At 41.7% G+C, this 16,055-nt stretch overlaps 1 protein-coding gene across 1 annotated transcript in view; it reads left to right on the top strand.

The window, feature by feature from the left end:
- Positions 1-14,670, top strand: part of UTP4 (UTP4 small subunit processome component) — a 15,520-nt gene extending 850 nt beyond the window's left edge. Inside the window, exons 2-17 of the mRNA XM_072422581.1 lie at positions 210-370; positions 1,315-1,506; positions 3,789-3,873; positions 3,967-4,056; positions 4,280-4,491; positions 5,126-5,297; positions 5,380-5,471; positions 6,465-6,561; positions 7,383-7,447; positions 8,431-8,553; positions 9,354-9,510; positions 10,508-10,614; positions 10,706-10,801; positions 10,961-11,146; positions 11,988-12,098; positions 13,606-14,670. Coding sequence (XP_072278682.1) covers positions 212-370; positions 1,315-1,506; positions 3,789-3,873; positions 3,967-4,056; positions 4,280-4,491; positions 5,126-5,297; positions 5,380-5,471; positions 6,465-6,561; positions 7,383-7,447; positions 8,431-8,553; positions 9,354-9,510; positions 10,508-10,614; positions 10,706-10,801; positions 10,961-11,146; positions 11,988-12,098; positions 13,606-13,722 — 2,061 coding nt within the window. The 5' untranslated portion in view covers positions 210-211 and the 3' untranslated portion in view covers positions 13,723-14,670. The remainder of the gene's footprint in view (positions 1-209; positions 371-1,314; positions 1,507-3,788; positions 3,874-3,966; positions 4,057-4,279; positions 4,492-5,125; positions 5,298-5,379; positions 5,472-6,464; positions 6,562-7,382; positions 7,448-8,430; positions 8,554-9,353; positions 9,511-10,507; positions 10,615-10,705; positions 10,802-10,960; positions 11,147-11,987; positions 12,099-13,605) is intronic.
- The last annotated feature ends 1,385 nt before the right edge of the window (positions 14,671-16,055 follow it).

Below are 16,055 nucleotides of genomic sequence, written 5' to 3' on the forward strand. Positions count from 1 at the left end.
CTGTAGTCCCATCAGACACTTCCAGCACTGAGATCAGCCTGTAGTCCCATGAGACACTTCCAGCACTGAGATCAGCCTGTAGTCCCATCAGACACGTCCAGCACTGAGTAAACCAGTGTTTCTGATCAGTTCAGGAATCTCCATTCCTTATGTACATAGTGCGGCTGGATGAGTGCAGATCATTAATGTAATAATTATTTTATTCCTAGGAATGGGGGAGTTTACTGTTCACTGTGTGCGGTTCTTTAATTATGTTCCCTCCGGCGTGCGCTGCATTTCATACTCAGAGGAGACGGAGCGGCTCGCTGTGGCTCGCAATGACGGGTCCGTGGAAGTCTACAACTTTCCTGCCAACTATTACCAGGAGAAGGTACGGGTATACCAATCATATAGAAGGGGAGCGGGAAAACAGTCATGTGACAGCACTCTCCTCCAATCAGCAAGGGCTCTGCAGCCTTCCCACTGCCAACTTTGCTCTGCACTCCCCATCATATCCGTGTCACCAGTGTGCTTCTCCATAGCAGCCAGAACGGCTCCCATCCTACCCAGCACTCTCCATAAGAAAGTGTTAATGGTGGCTAATCCTTGTTTTAGGTTTTGATGGAGCGATGGGGGTTGGAGCCCTTGACAAGTGTTTATAGCAAGTCACCAGGATATAAACAGGGGTGTCAAACTCAAATTCACAGTGGTCAAAATTAAAAACGTAGACAAAGTCACGGGCCAAACACCGAAAAAGCACTGCTACTACAATTCCCTGCGTCGTTAAAACGGTCCAATGAGGGGCCACACATAGGCAGAGAGCCCGCTGGTCTATAGACGCGAGTGGTGCCGGGAATTGCAGTAGCAGTGATATTTCAATGCAGGGGCGGGCCAGCTGCAATTCATATTTAGGATTTCTTTGGGGGCCAAAAAAAAGGCCGTTGCGGGCCAGAGATGGCCCAGGGGCCACAGTTTGACACCCCTGATATAAAGGGAGGGTAAATTATAAATGAATAGGCAAAGATGGGAAATCTTCCAATGGATTTCTTACTATTGTTCTTTATTCGGGGAAAATTAACTTCTCTTTTCTTGTTTAGTTATTTCAACTCCTTCCAAATCTATTCATATAAATATAAAGAATAGCTTTGACTTTATTAAAAAGTTTGCCTGGAGTTAGACCACCAATCCTAAACCAGAGCATTACAAGATGGATTCTGATTGGCTGCTGTGGATACCATACTGTGATACGTTTGTAGTGAACACACCTCATTGGTTGTTTCAGTAATTTTTGTGATCTTTGTGATGACCTCACATTTTGCATTCATTGTTGCGCAGATCATTCCTGGTGATGAGAAGAGATCCACAGAATCCATATGCTGGGTGCCCGGTGGCCGTCTCTTCTCTGGCGGTCTGAACGGAGACATCATCGAATATGACCTGGAGAGGCTGTGTGTGAAATATTCTGTAAATGGGTTTGGGGGCCCCATATGGAACATCGTACCAAGTCCTTGTGGAACTCAGCTTGCCGTAAGTTTCTCCCTGTATTCCCATACTGCACACCTATAGAGCTAGGAACTTTAAATAGAGATATCACCCTGATCACAGACAGTGACGGCTCTCATTCATTAATCAGCTCACGGTTAAGTGAAGTATTACTATTGTTACTATTATCATTAGTTGTATTATCTTTGGTATTACTAAAGAAATGTTAAATATTTGTTTGCTTTTTCTCACTCATTATGGGTTTATTTCATTCCAATCTAAGCCCAAACAAGAAATGATAGTTATCAAAGTCAAACTATTTGATGCCATTAAATATAACAGGTAAAGAAAATACACAGGTAAGGTCATACTTACCTAAAAGATCATCTGAGAAATAAATAAATAAAATAAAACAATCAGATGATAATCAGTATTGGTGGAGCGGGGTGACTGTTGTAATGGTGGAAACAATACTGAAGTGTACGGCTCGGCAATGGTCGCCTCATACAACTTAACACTACACTGACGTCACGCTGCGCCTCCCTTGTTTTTCTATCTCTAGTACAGTTTGTGAATCGTGGAAATTGTCTTTCACAATACAGGTAGTCCCCGGGTTATATAAGAGATAGGGACTGTAGGTTTGCTCTTAAGTTGAATTTGTATGTAAGTCAGAACAGGTACATTATTATAATAAATGCAATTAGGACAGATGTTTGTCTCAACATATTATTAGGCAGCGTGGTGTCAGTTACTGTATAAAATCATCACTGTGAGCTAATCACAAACAAAGCAAAAAAAAATCTTTATAGAGCCTAGACATTCATTGAGTTCCAGAGCAAGCTGTGCTTTGATATGCAAAAAGAAACAACAGTTTGTCTTGGTCATTAAAGAGTTACAAGAGGTTGCAGAGAGCTCAGACTTCTAGGATCACCCACAACCTCTGTGTTAGCAAAAGATTTCTTCTGCAAGTCATGCAAACCCCCCTCCCCCTTTCAAGCCTCATTCTGCACACAGCGAGCAGGGAAGCCCCATTTGTTTGTATCTAGGAGTTGTCCGTATGTCAGACATCCTTAACCCGGGGACTACCTGTATATAAATTTGTTAGAATATTATTTTATTTTTATTTATTATTAGATTTATATATAATATATATAAATATTATAAATATATAATAAATATATAAATAAAATATATATATTTTTTTATTTTATTGTTATTAAAACATAAAAATTGCAAATAATGTCTACATTTTTCTGTGGACCACTAGTTAGCGACCTACATAGGTCTGTGCAGCTAGCATTTCTTTTCAAGTAAACTTAATTTCATGTAAATGTACTCTGAGTAGTTGGGATAGTTTTAAAATATAACAAAACATAGTAATCATTTATTAGATCCCATTAAAAAAAAAGTGTGGTATTAAGGATACTCCATTCAAAGCATAGTGATAAGGACTCTAAAGGGCACTTGTCCCCCAGCCGCTTTATACCGCACATTGTCCTCATTCTGTTCACTTGATGGAGGGAAAAGTCAGACGCTCCATGCCGGGATTTACATGGGAATAATAGTGTTCAGTGCCCAACCCAGGACTTTTTCTTAACTGGGTAGGAAGAAATTGTAGGCAGGCGACAGCCCTTGTATTGTGACCCAACTCTTCAGTAACCACCCAAAAACAGCCGGGTGTTTACTGGAAAAGTGCCGGGTGGTGCGCCCAGCTAAAAGGGTCTGGAGAGATCTCTGTGATCTGCTCATGTGTACTGACAAGGAACCTCTTCTTAAAGCACTTGTTGTGTCTGTGTAGTGGCACTGTGAGTTGTCGTGGAAGAGGAGATCAATGCACTGCTTTTGGGTGAAGAGTTGGCTACATGTGCCGTACTGCTTCAATCGGCGGTGTGACAATCTCCAGGCCAGTAATGCTAATCTTTGGACACCAGTACTCTGTATATCCATTTCTATTACAAAGAAGCTGTATAGAGGTAGAATAAACTAAGGGATACATATAAAATGCAGCGCTATATTCTTATCTCTGCTTAAAGTGTACCTAAGCGCAACATTTTTACTTTACATAGTTGCATAGCTGCCCCAGGGTGGGGTATGGAGTTTGCAGAATGTGGGTGAGTATAGATGGGTGATAGTTGCACTTTCTAGAAGATCTTTGCTCAGGGATAATGTTACGGGCGTACACCGTTTTAATGGTTGCGTCATGGTCTCGGCATATCTCCTGCTAAAATATACAGCCTAGACATGTTGGTTTTGGATCAGAGCTCCCCTTTATGTTGTATGTTTATTCCTCCATGAGTGCAGTCATTGAGCTTTTTCTTTTGTTTCAGGTTGCCTGTGAAGACGGCTCGGTGAAGCTGTTCGCCATTACTCCAGAACGCATTGTGTTTGGGAAGAGCTTGGATCGTCAGAAAGGTGATTGGCTGATAATGATCATGTGATGATGGAACAAAACGGTGCTGAATTCAGACCAACATGTGATCTAACGTCATTTATTTGTTCCCGCAGAGCGTATTCTGTGCCTGGCTTGGCATCCATCCGGTTCCCATATTGTCGCAGGTTCCATCAACACAATTAAAGTGTTCAACGTCTCATCAGGTAGGGACGCCGGGACTGACATAAGTCCAAACCGGGCTCTCCACTCTTCCAGCACGTCTGTTATCTCTACAGCATTGCATGCCCAAATCCAATCCAAAACCCATGGGAATCCATGACCCAAGCTGATATTTCTGTGTCTTTCCTTTTGGCTCACAGTCCAGCTTTCTACATTCATTGCATGCAGTTGTTGCTTTTCTTTATACTTCTATCTGTCCTTCCCCAGGTCACCTGCTGCAAGTCATGCGGATGGATCGCCGCGCGCTGGTTGGTCAGAAGCGAGAATGTATTGTCTGGGGTGTGGCTGTCCTGTCCTGTGGGGAAATTGCCAGCGTGGATTCCTCTGGAAAGCTTCAGTTTTGGGATTTAGAGACGGGGACCCTCATCCGCTCCTACACTGCCTCCAGTTCTGATATCCTGAGCATCGCCGTGTCTCCGGTACGTCCATTGCATATCTCTTAATGGTTGCAGACAAATAGTGACCTTCGAATTATACTTATATGGTTACTTTGTCAAGGGAGATCTAATAGATAAAGATACTTACAGTCCTGCATCATCTCTTGATCACGGATTTTGAATTTAGGGTCCGTATATCTAAATCCAACATACATACGGCAGTGTTAAACCCAGAAATTGCTTTAATTCAGGTGGGAAGGAATCGTGGGTGGGTGGTGACCCCTGTAATGTAACCTACCTCTTCAGTAACCATACAAAAACAGCCAGGTGGTCACTAAATAGTGCCGGGTGGTGCGCCCAGCTAAAAGGGGCTGGGGAGAACACTGTACAGCAGAGCAAAAAAGGAATTCTTCAGTCTTGGAGAGTGATAATAAATCAGCTCATTAATTTTTACATTGTCATATCCTTATTGTTGTCTCTAAATGAGCAGGAGTTTTTATTTGTCCCAATACTGCTCTATAAGCCTCACTGAGTGGCTGCTGGTCCGGGTCCCAGTTCTAGAGGCCGATGCCCATGATGCACCCCTGCCACCTGCCCCTGCTCGGCCATTCACAAAGTACAGTTGCTGTAGCTGTCCTGGACCCCGATCAGTGCTGATATAACTTTTTCATCGCAGGAAGAAGACAGTCTGGTGATTGGCACAGCACAGGGAGCAATCTTACAGTTCCAGTACTTGGAACGACAGGCAGGGAAAGAAGAGAAGCAATGGGTTTCCACCAAACCGTTCCAACATCATACCCGTGACGTCCTGTCAGTGGCTCACAGCAACACGTGTCTAATCTCTGGAGGTAAGGGAAATTTTTCTTTTCATATGCTATTTTAATATTTTACTTTGCTCCTGTGCTAATTACCCTCCTTGTCTACTCGCAGGCTTAGATGGCAATATAGTCATACGACCATTGCTGGAGAGGATACAAACAAAAACCTATGAGGCTGCACTGAGGAAAATCACCTTCCCACATGTGAGTCGGGTTCAGGGTTTCTGTAAATATCCTCCTGGGTTGTTTGAAATGGAAACTTATACCCTATAAAATATATATATGTGTGAGTGTGATAGTCTACTAAAAACTGATATTTCAGTGTCAGATAGGGGCGATGACATGGAGATCTCACTGTTGCCCCTGCAAGATAATAATTAACTCCGAACTTTCTATAATGAAATGAGTTCTTCTTGTAAACTAAGGTCTCTAAAAGGCAGCTGTCCCCCAGCCTCTTTATACTGCACATTGTCCTCATTCTGTTCACTTGATGGAGGGAAAAGTCAAACGCTCCATGCCGGGATTTACATGGGATTTATAGCGTTCAGTGCCCAACCCAGGAATTTTTCTTAACTGGGTAGGAAGAAATTGTAGGCAGGCGACAGCCCTTGTATTGTGACCCAACTCTTCAGTAACCACCCAAAAACAGCCGGGTGTTTACTGGAAAAGTGCCGGGTGGTGCGCCCAGCTAAAAGGGTCTGGAGAGATCTCTGTGATCTGCTCATGTGTACTGACAAGGAACCTCTTCTTAAAGCACTTGTTGTGTCTGTGTAGTGGCACTGTGAGTTGTCGTGGAAGAGGAGATCAATGCACTGCTTTTGGGTGAAGAGTTGGCGACATGTGCCGTACTGCTTCAATCGGCGGTGTGACAATCTCCAGGCCAGGATTGCTAATCTTTAGACACCAGTACTCTGTATAAGTATTTCTATTACAATCAAGCTTGTAAACTGCAGAACCATCCCACCTATGGAGATAAGTAAAGGGCCGGGGTTTTGTAGTTCCCAGTCCTTGGGTTGTAGTTCGGCTCTCTCATATATAGCAGTACAGTGGATGAGTGTTGTCGCCTTGATCCAAGGAAGAGTAAGCTGCAATATATTTAGCTTTTGTTGGGTGTAGATACGCTTCTATACTTTGCAAACAAAATAGATTGAGCGCTATAAAAAGCAGGTATTAACCATCATGTCTTTTCCTCCACAGCGTAATTTGGTGTCCTGCGCTCAGGCCTCTCGCTTGCTTCTCTTCCAGTTCCCCGACCATCTGGAGCTGTGGCGGCTAGGACACACTGATCAATCAGGTTTGCATGAAGGGGCTAATAAAAAAGCAGAGATGACACAAAGGGGAATATTTATAAAACATGGAATCTGACCATTCCTTTTGGGAATCAATTACTTCCATTTAAACACTTGGATCTGGAAGATTCCTATGTCTTATTCCGTGTTTTATAAACTGAGCTCTAAAAGTTCTGTAAGTTAGGCATTTAAAGTGAACCTTTACTTTGCCCATAGTGTTCCGTCACCCCCTAGTTCCCCATTAACTTCATTTAACATCTGCCAGTACTTTATAAACTAGGAGGCATGTGACTTTGCCCCGCGATTATGCTGCCATGGGTGCTTGGGCTGCAAATCATCATTTCTAAGTAAGATGGGCGGGTAAATAGGAAAATAATATTATATTACTGTATAGTGGGCTATATGGAGCACCCCATACCACCTTCTGCCCAGCACTTCCCGGTATAGGGGAACATGCAACTCTCTGCCTTGCTTCCACAATTTAGGGTTGGTTTCCTTACCCGGTTGGTGGATGGGGAAAGCCTTAGCCCTATGTAAGACCCAACTAGTGTATGGTCAGAATATTTACAGTCATTAGTGCTGAGGAATCCATGGAAGGCAAATACAATCTTCACACATAGGGTTCATTCCCAAAGCCAGTATGAATGCTGCTGTCCGTCAATGGCATAACAGCTTTTACATTAGAATGCTGCATGGGCAAAGCACAGGTTCTCTTTAAAGACAGTAAGCCGCTCCGGATATATTGTATTCAAGGCAATCATTTAAAGTTTGAGTTTTCCAAATGTTTTTTTGCAGTATTGTGAACATTCTGTTCTGTACCCCTTAGGGAAAGATGGTGATATTCTACCTGTAACACAAGAACATGAGCTCCTTCTACAGCTCAAGAGAAAGGTGAGTGAGATCGCTATAGGCTTGTGTTAATGTGAAATCGGTTTGAGATCGATTTTCTGAGATCATTCAGAATTCATTGACAAGGCACTTGACTTGCGGTTGACCTGTTTCAAGTTGGTTTTGTACTTCCATAAACTTGTATGGTAAAGCAAACTCTGCTCTCTCTGTACTGATTTACATAAGCAGTCAGTGACAAAGGAGGGAGCAAAGCTGAAACTGGGAACACAACTCTATGCACAATGTTAATTGCACAACTAATGGGAATTCTCATCTATCAAAGATCCCAGAATAGAGGTGATTTACCTACCTCTGCCACTCTGTCACCCTGTCAGCAGGGGGCACCAGGTCCTCAGTTTCAGCCTTGCAGCCTCCTTTATCAGTGGCTGAACCTTGCTCAGTGAATCAGCAATGCAGTGATACAAAACCATTGTCTGGTGACACAGGAAAGAGCTGGAAAAAGAAAGAGAGGGGAACCATATTGAATGGTTAGTGTGGCACAGAATTGAAAATGAAATCTACAAGAGAGCACAGTTTAGATTTGCAAACTTCAGCTGGGTATTTGAGATCCATTCAATTTAATATTTTCATGTTTGTATCCCGGTTATACCCAAGTCCTGTTCCTCCATAACCTGGTAGTGGATAGTGAAAAGAGAAGCAGCAGACTGATTAACTCATCTCCTTATCATCTCCCTCTCATTCTATCTTCACATGCGTTGTTATCCAATTAATTGGCTCCCTGACTTTTAGGATTCTGCTATAATAGGTTAAATTAGGTTAATTAATTTAATAACGTGTGTAATCATATAACAATGAATACAAAGCTCAGATTATGTGCACTACCTGGCGCTCGGCTTTGCAATTTTTGAGGATTTGAATCCATAAGACAAAGAAACTCCTAAACATTTATTCCACAGTTCTTTCTCCTGATGTTTAGAACCTTCCGTAGACTCTGGACTGACCCATCATTTGTTGTCTCTGTTTAGGGATCTGAGAATATACGATGTAGCTGTATCTCCCGCTGCGGAACATTGGTCTCCTACGCCACCGCCTCGCGCCTCTTCCTCCATCGCCTGCGATATGATAATAATAACTTCAGCATCAGTAAGGTGAGAAGAGCGTTGTATGTAAAATATTTGTGTAGTAGCCATCTGCATTTTTTGGCATCACTTTAAGAATTTAGATTATCTTTAAAAACACTTTAAGTTGTTTAATGGTCAGCGCCCACTATAAAGGCACGCCAGTACAATACGGTGTATTTGTTCACCTGCATTGCATCTTTTATGTTTTATTAATATTTTTATTAATAAACAGAATTTATATAGCGCCAACATACTATGCAGCGCTGTACATTAAATAGGGGTTGCAAATGACAGACGGACACAGACAATGACACAGGAGGAGGAGAGGACCCTGACCCAAAGAGCTTACAATCTAGGAGGTGGGGGAAGTATCACACAATAGGAGGGGGATATGGAATGGTGGAAGTAGTGAGGGTTTAGGAACCAGAAGACAACGGTAGGTGAGTATAAAAAGATAGATTTTGAGTGTTCTTTTAAATGAGCAGAAAGTAGGAGCAAGCCGAATAGGGCGAGGAAGACCATTCCAGAGAGTTGGGGCTAGAAAAGTCTTGGAGCCGTGCGTGTGATGTGGTTATGAGTGAGGAAGTCATTAGTTGGTGATTGAAGGAGCAGAGAGAGCGGGTGGGGGAGTATTTTTCTATCAGGTCAGAAAGGTAAGTGGGACAAGAACTGTGGAGGGATTTGAAGGCAAAGCACAGGAGCTTGAATTTGATTTTAAAGTGAAATGGAAGCCAATGAAGATTATTCTCAGCCTTGCACCTATATTATATTCGCAGCTTATATTCACGTGTATCTTTTTAGCCATTTTAATCTACTTTGTGTCACAGGTTCCTAAATTCACCCAACCACCAACCGCAGCACTGCATCTTAAATTTTCCCCTGACTCTAAACAACTGTACGTTGGGACAGAAGGAGGACGCGTTCATATTATGGATCTGTCCGAAGACACGTGCCAGCATAATCACACCTTACAACCTCCATCAGGTACTTGGGCTGGGGAATGGTTATGTACACTAAAGATGTATTCAGGGTGTAGGAATCTGAAACGTGTGAGATGGCCAATTTTTTCCCTTGTGACGAAGGGCTCCTTCTGCACATGGCCAGATACTCGAGCATGCGCAGAAGGAGCACCCAAGAGCCTCCCGCTCACAATCATTTATTTTTTGCACTTAAAAAAAAAAACATAGAAACATAATTTTATCTTACATATTGGGTTATAGGGTTGTCTACCTTTTTATGTAAAGTGAAATATCTGAGTTTAGTTACGCGTTAATGTAACGTATTGGACATCATCTCTGTAATCAAGATTGAAGATTTATTATTCAGTTTTTATTTGTGATAATGTTGGTTACAATATAATGAGGGGATATCTAAGTACGTTACTGTTGATTATACTTACATAATAAGTAATGGGAAGTGAAGTAGTGATGGTTTTAAGAGACAGCAGAAGACAGGTAGGCAAGATTGAAAAAAATGGGTTTGAGCGCTCTTTTAAATGAGCAGAAAGTAGGAGCAAACTGAATAGGACGAGGAAGACCATTCCAGAGAGTCCGGGCAGCTCTAGAAAAGTCTTGGAGCCGTGCGTGTGAGGAGGTTATGAGTTAGGAAGTCATTTTTAGGTCTTTGGAGGAGTGAAGCGAGTGGATAGGGGGATATTTTTCTATCAGATCAGAAAGATAAGTGGGACAAGAACTATGGAGGGATTTGAAGGCAAAGCACACATAGATGAGATGATGATTCTACAGACATACTTAGGTGTTTTGATGGTTCTATGGCATGATAGCTTAGCATTGAGATTGTTCTGCAGACAGAAGGGCTATAAATTATGATGGTTTTGCACATAGGATGACTAGATAATAAGACCAGAAAACAAGATATTAGCACGGTTCTACACATGAGAAAACTAAACATATACTATGAGTACTGTGAATAGCCACCAAGATGGGGCAATGAATTCACCAGACAACTTCTGTGTCCTCAGCTTCTTCATATCCTGTTCACCTTCTGGCCACCAGTTCAGATGGCTCTTTACTAGCAGTAGCATCTTCCAATTCTCAAATAGACATCTATAACGTGAAAAGCCTGTCGGTAAGTTGAATTTATATTTTGCTTTTATTTAAGCATTTCAAATTAATAATTTTTACTAATGAAGAACTGTTTTTTTTTTTTTTTCCTGCAGTATTTATGCTCTGTTCCCCAGTACAACTCTCCACCGACTGCAATTAGTATCCACCCGTCCAACAAAAACCTGGTGATCGCCTATGCAGACCATCAGGTAGGTCGTTTCTAGAAAAGGAAGGCATTCCATAATTTTGTTTGAGACTTGTACGTAGATTTTTTAATTATTGAGTTGATATTAGCAGAAGATTATGGAGTGAGCGTATATTACCTATAAGCCCGATAATATTAATGTATTTGTTTTTTTGTTCCGCAGGTCGTGGAATTCAGTATTTCTGAAAAACAATACACAGACTGGGGCAGGAAAGTGATCAAACACGGTCTGCATCATGATTGGCTGGAGCGAGATACCCCTATCATGGGAATCACATTTAACCCCTCCAAATCAAAGACTATCCTTTTGCATGATAATTATATGTTCTGCATCATCGACAAGTCTCTAGTAAGTGGATTTCAGGATCGTCTTTACACTTATTGGCCTGCTTTGTTTATGTGAAATGGAGCAAGAAAACCGCGTCGTGCAACGTAATCGTTCTTTTATGACATCCATTCTGAATAAAGCTTCTATTTCTGGAAGTGGTTAGCCCTCCGGCCTTTGCAGCTCTGGGTTTCCAGGTTCGAATCTTGTCTGGAAACATAGGCATACAGCCTTACAGCATTATTTATTAAAGCTTTCCAAAACTGGAGAAGATAGGCTATCATGGATGAACCTCGATAATCTTGCAAACATGGAATGGATTTCTTAAAATTCATATACTATTATTTGGCAAATGTTTGCAATCAGATCTATTCCAAGTTTGCTGGATCACCCAGATTCTCCTATAAAAGCGCTTTAATAAATCAGGTTCATTGTATAAGCAAATGAACATCTCTAAATATCGGTTACATTTCCCATAGTTATATCCTGATTATCCTGAGAGCTCTCTATTTGTACATTTAAACATAACCACCCCCCACCCTAAAGTCAAAGTATTGCTACATGTTGGAGTTATGTGTTTTAGGTCTTAAGTGTTACACTGACCGCAAAGCAGAAGATTGCTACCTGGCTCACACTAATGGCTATGCCACTTTCTTCAGCTGTGTACATAGCTAATAGGAAGCTAAGACTTGGGTACATATATTAGCTGTATTCAAAATGTGTATATTGTGTATTTAAAGTATTCTTAAATGTAAGGGGTTAATTTCTGGTATAGAAAATAGAGAACCAGAAGGGAAAGACGGATTTACTATATGGTTGTTTTACTTGTCCTGATATTTCTGAAAAGCTTGTGTCCTTTCCATAGCCTCTTCCAGATGACAAGACCGTCCTGGTCAACCAGAAGACACTGAAGAATCTATCGGTCAGTGCTCGGATGAGCCATGCACATGCCTTTAAAATAACCAGAAAATACCAGGTAGGACTTTATCTGATTTATACCGATGCCAGCTTGGCACTTTGTGCCCTTTTCATCCACATTGTTAGAATATGCAAAAACCTCAAACCTCAGTGACCTCCTTTTGTATTTCCCTTCACTCTGCTTGTTCAGTCAAATACAAAATTGTCACTGGATTTTAGTGTTCCACCCAGAATTTTCCTTAAGCTGAGTGGGAAAAATTGTAGGTGGGTGGCAGCCCTTTTATTGTGACCCAATAAACAGCCGGATGGTTACTGAAATGTGCCGGGTGATGCGCCCAGCTAAAAGGGTCTGGAGAGATCTCTGTGATCTGCTCATGTGTACTGACAAGGAACCTCTTCTTAAAGCACTTGTTGTGTCTGTGTAGTGGCACTGTGAGTTGTCGTGGAAGAGGAGATCAATGCACCGCTTTTGGGTGAAGGGTTGGCGACATGTGCCGTACTGCTTCAATCGGCGGTGTGACAATCTCCAGGCCAGTATTGCTAATCTTTAGACACCAGTACTCTGTATATCCATTTCTATTACAAAAAAGCTGTTGGGTGTTTTTTTTTTTTTGTTTTTTTTTAAGTACAACACATTTTTTTAATATAAATGGAATCTTGAGCCTCCTGGGATACCTACATCATGCATCCCCGGAGGCTTTGTCTGCTCCTTCTGCCCATGCCCTGATCTCGGACATGCACAGAAGGGACATTTTTCCTCCTGGGGGAAAGAGATGCCAATCTCACGCATGCGGAGTGAGATCGGCTCTTTTTATTTCCCTTCACAGCGGCTACATCACCCGATCTCGCGCCTGCACAGTGTGAGATCGGTGATGAAGAAAGAATACCGAGGGTCAAAGAATGCGGCACCCTGCGCTTCTCTGCTCTGGGACGAAGAGGAATCCCACATGACGCGGGACTGAATCGTGTGAAAGACCAAGGCCATCGAGGGACCTGCGGGATTAAAGGTAAGTGTAATTTTTTTTTTATTATTATTTTAGTTTACTTCTGCTTTAAATAAAAAAAAATTAGCTTTGCATTTTTAAAAGTACATAGTGTGTTCTACAATTTGTCAAAATTAACAAAGTACAATAGAATATAATGATACTCAAAAAACAAGAATACCGCTCAGTCACATGACTCTGCTCCAATCACAAAGCTATTTCTGATGCAGAAAGAAGTTTATGGTGCAGCAAAGACTCCACACCCACAAAGTTAGGTTTGGTGGTGTATATTTCAAAGAGGAAATCCCAATATTCCCTCTCCCTATAATTGAGCCCAAATAAACCTGGATGTTTATCATGCAGGTTTGCCAAGAAATGACAGGGCCTCTTATTCTTCCCAATACTATCCAATCAAACAAAAGTTTTGGCTTACATACACACTGGAATCATTTTCTATGTATATAATGTAATTACTGCCCGTTACTGATTTATAATAATGAAATAATACCCAAATAATAACTTTCTCTTCTCCTTCCCCCCAATGCTGTGTCCCCTTCCTGTGAATCCTCGGACTCCCTGCAGCCGCTGCTCTTCATGGACTTGTTGGATAATGGCGAGTTAGTTCTGGTGGAAAGAACTCTCAGCGACATTCAAGCTCAGCTGCCACCTCCCATGAAACGGAAGCAATTTGGAACATAAGTTTTTTTGGATTTTTTTCAGTCTGAACATTGTCCTCTACAGATATATATTTTTATCTTCACATTTTGTTTTCACACATTTGTGTATTATTTTCACACATTTGTGTAATATTCCAAACCTTGTAAAGGGCTTTATATGGGCCCTCACACCACCCGCCGGTGATATGGGATGGACAGCAAAATTGTACAGTGCTGCTGAGAAAGTGACAAATGCAACTTCCTATATGGATCCCGCTATAAAAGAAAATAACTGTTAATATTTTTAAGTGTTGTATTTCTTTTAATGCCGTGCCCAAGGCAAAAAGAAAAATTCACAGGTGAAATATGCGTATGTGATCGGGTTTATATGCATTGGAAACTCTGTTCAGCCAGACTTAATCTTTAGTACAGTTTACCAGTTGCTGATTGGACAATGAAGGAGCACAAACCCACTATTGAGGTCATCCCTGTGTTTTCAACCTTCTGTTCTCAATGTTATACTAAAGGCAAAGCAAATTCTGATTGGTTCGGTGTTGTTTCTCCCAGTGCTGCTGGATGGGGAAGGGGAGGCGGATTACTGAAAACTAAGGGCAAATGTAAGGGCAAAACCAGGCTTTACAAAAACTGCCTTTAATGATTTGTTACATATACTGCATTTTTTTCTTGTTGGTGCTGAAACAAGTTTTGTCTAATTGATTGAACTTTTAAGTTAGAACAAGAAATCAATGTATATAAATCAGATGCAGCAAGCTTCTCTGGTGCCCTGCTGAAGAGATGACGCCTGGTTATATTTTTCCTTTATAAAATATGGAGACCGACAAGTAAAGGATTTAGTTTCTGGACAGCGGACGAGCACCACAATCTAAATCGGAAAGAGTGGCTTTTCCCTGACGTTGATGTTTAACCAAATTGTGCCTTTAGAGTGAATGTGCGCCCCTAACCCCCCAATAAATGTGTTGATGAAAAAGTAGCTGTGACAGCCCTGAGGTGTCCTTCTTGGGATATGAAGCTGAAGAATAAGTCTCCCATTACAGGTAGTCCCCGAGTTACATACAAGATAGGCACTGTAGGTGTGTTCTTAAGTTGAATTTGTATGCAAGTCAGAACAGGTACATTATTTTAATAAATTCAATTAGGACAGATGTTTGTCCCAACATATTATTAGACAGCGTGGTGTCAGTTACTGTATAAAATCCTCACTGTGAATTACTTATTGAAGCCTAGACATTCATTAACTTCTGGAGCAAGCTGTGCTTTGATATGCAAAAAGAAACAACTGCAAAGTTTGTCTTGGTCATTAAAGAGTTACAAGAGGTTGCAGAAGAAATCTTCTATAACCTCAGCTGTGTTTAGCAAAAGATTTCTTCTGCAAGCCATGCAAACCGCCCCCCATCAAGCCTCCGTCCTGCACACAAGGGAGCAGGGAAGCCCTGTTCGTATCTAGGAGTTGTCCATATGTCGGATGTCCTTAACTGGGGGACTACCTGTAAATGGTTTCTTGAAATTCCACCTCCTGAAACATGGCTGATGTTGAATTCTGATCTGCTATGTGTGCATGAAATGTGACCTTGTGTCCGCTGCAGATCAGGCTTGGTATCAGCTAATTCTTCTTGGTGACTTTTGGCTTAAAGCAGAACTTAACCCAGTTGATACTCAACTGTCCAATTTCTGTTTCGGGTCTCTTCTTTTCCGCATTCTGATCTTCATGGGATTTGATTTGCTGGGCTGGGATTTGCAGGTAAGCAGGAGTTGATTCAGTCCTGGTACCCACTTGGGAGGCCAGAATAGCCAGGTTTTTTTTTTTTGGCAACTAAAGCTGAGCATACGCAGCTCAGCAAAACATGACAGCTGGGCAGCAATCAGGCAGGTAAGAATAGTTATTGCAGAAGCGACATGGCCTGTCCCTGCCATAACCACCTGCCTGATCGACAATTTTCAAAGTGGGGCTTTATTTGGCTTTAATTCAAACAAAACTTTTATTTTGCTGTTTTGATCTATGTACATATGTCAGATGATCCTCACCCAAGGTCATACTTGTCTCGTACTTGAAAACATTCGACGTGGACTGCGGCTCCCCAATGGTATTCATCATTATGCCACATCTGGTATAACCTATGTTTATCCCTATGGAGGTGAGCTCCCCGGGGTGCTGCTTTTTCGTCCTCACTTTTGCATAGAACAGAACGGCTCTGTGTGTGTACAGCGAGGGTTCATTCACCTGTCATTATTACAAAAAATGATTTCCAGGGACAATCCACTGACATTTATCAGATGCTTATACGGGGCTTAAAGTTAAAACCCCCCTAGCGTTCTAATTCTGTCATTTTTTGATGCAAAAAGTGATCCTATTTTTTT

This window comes from Pyxicephalus adspersus, chromosome 9, assembly GCF_032062135.1.
Source record: "Pyxicephalus adspersus chromosome 9, UCB_Pads_2.0, whole genome shotgun sequence".
NCBI lineage: Eukaryota > Metazoa > Chordata > Amphibia > Anura > Pyxicephalidae > Pyxicephalus > Pyxicephalus adspersus.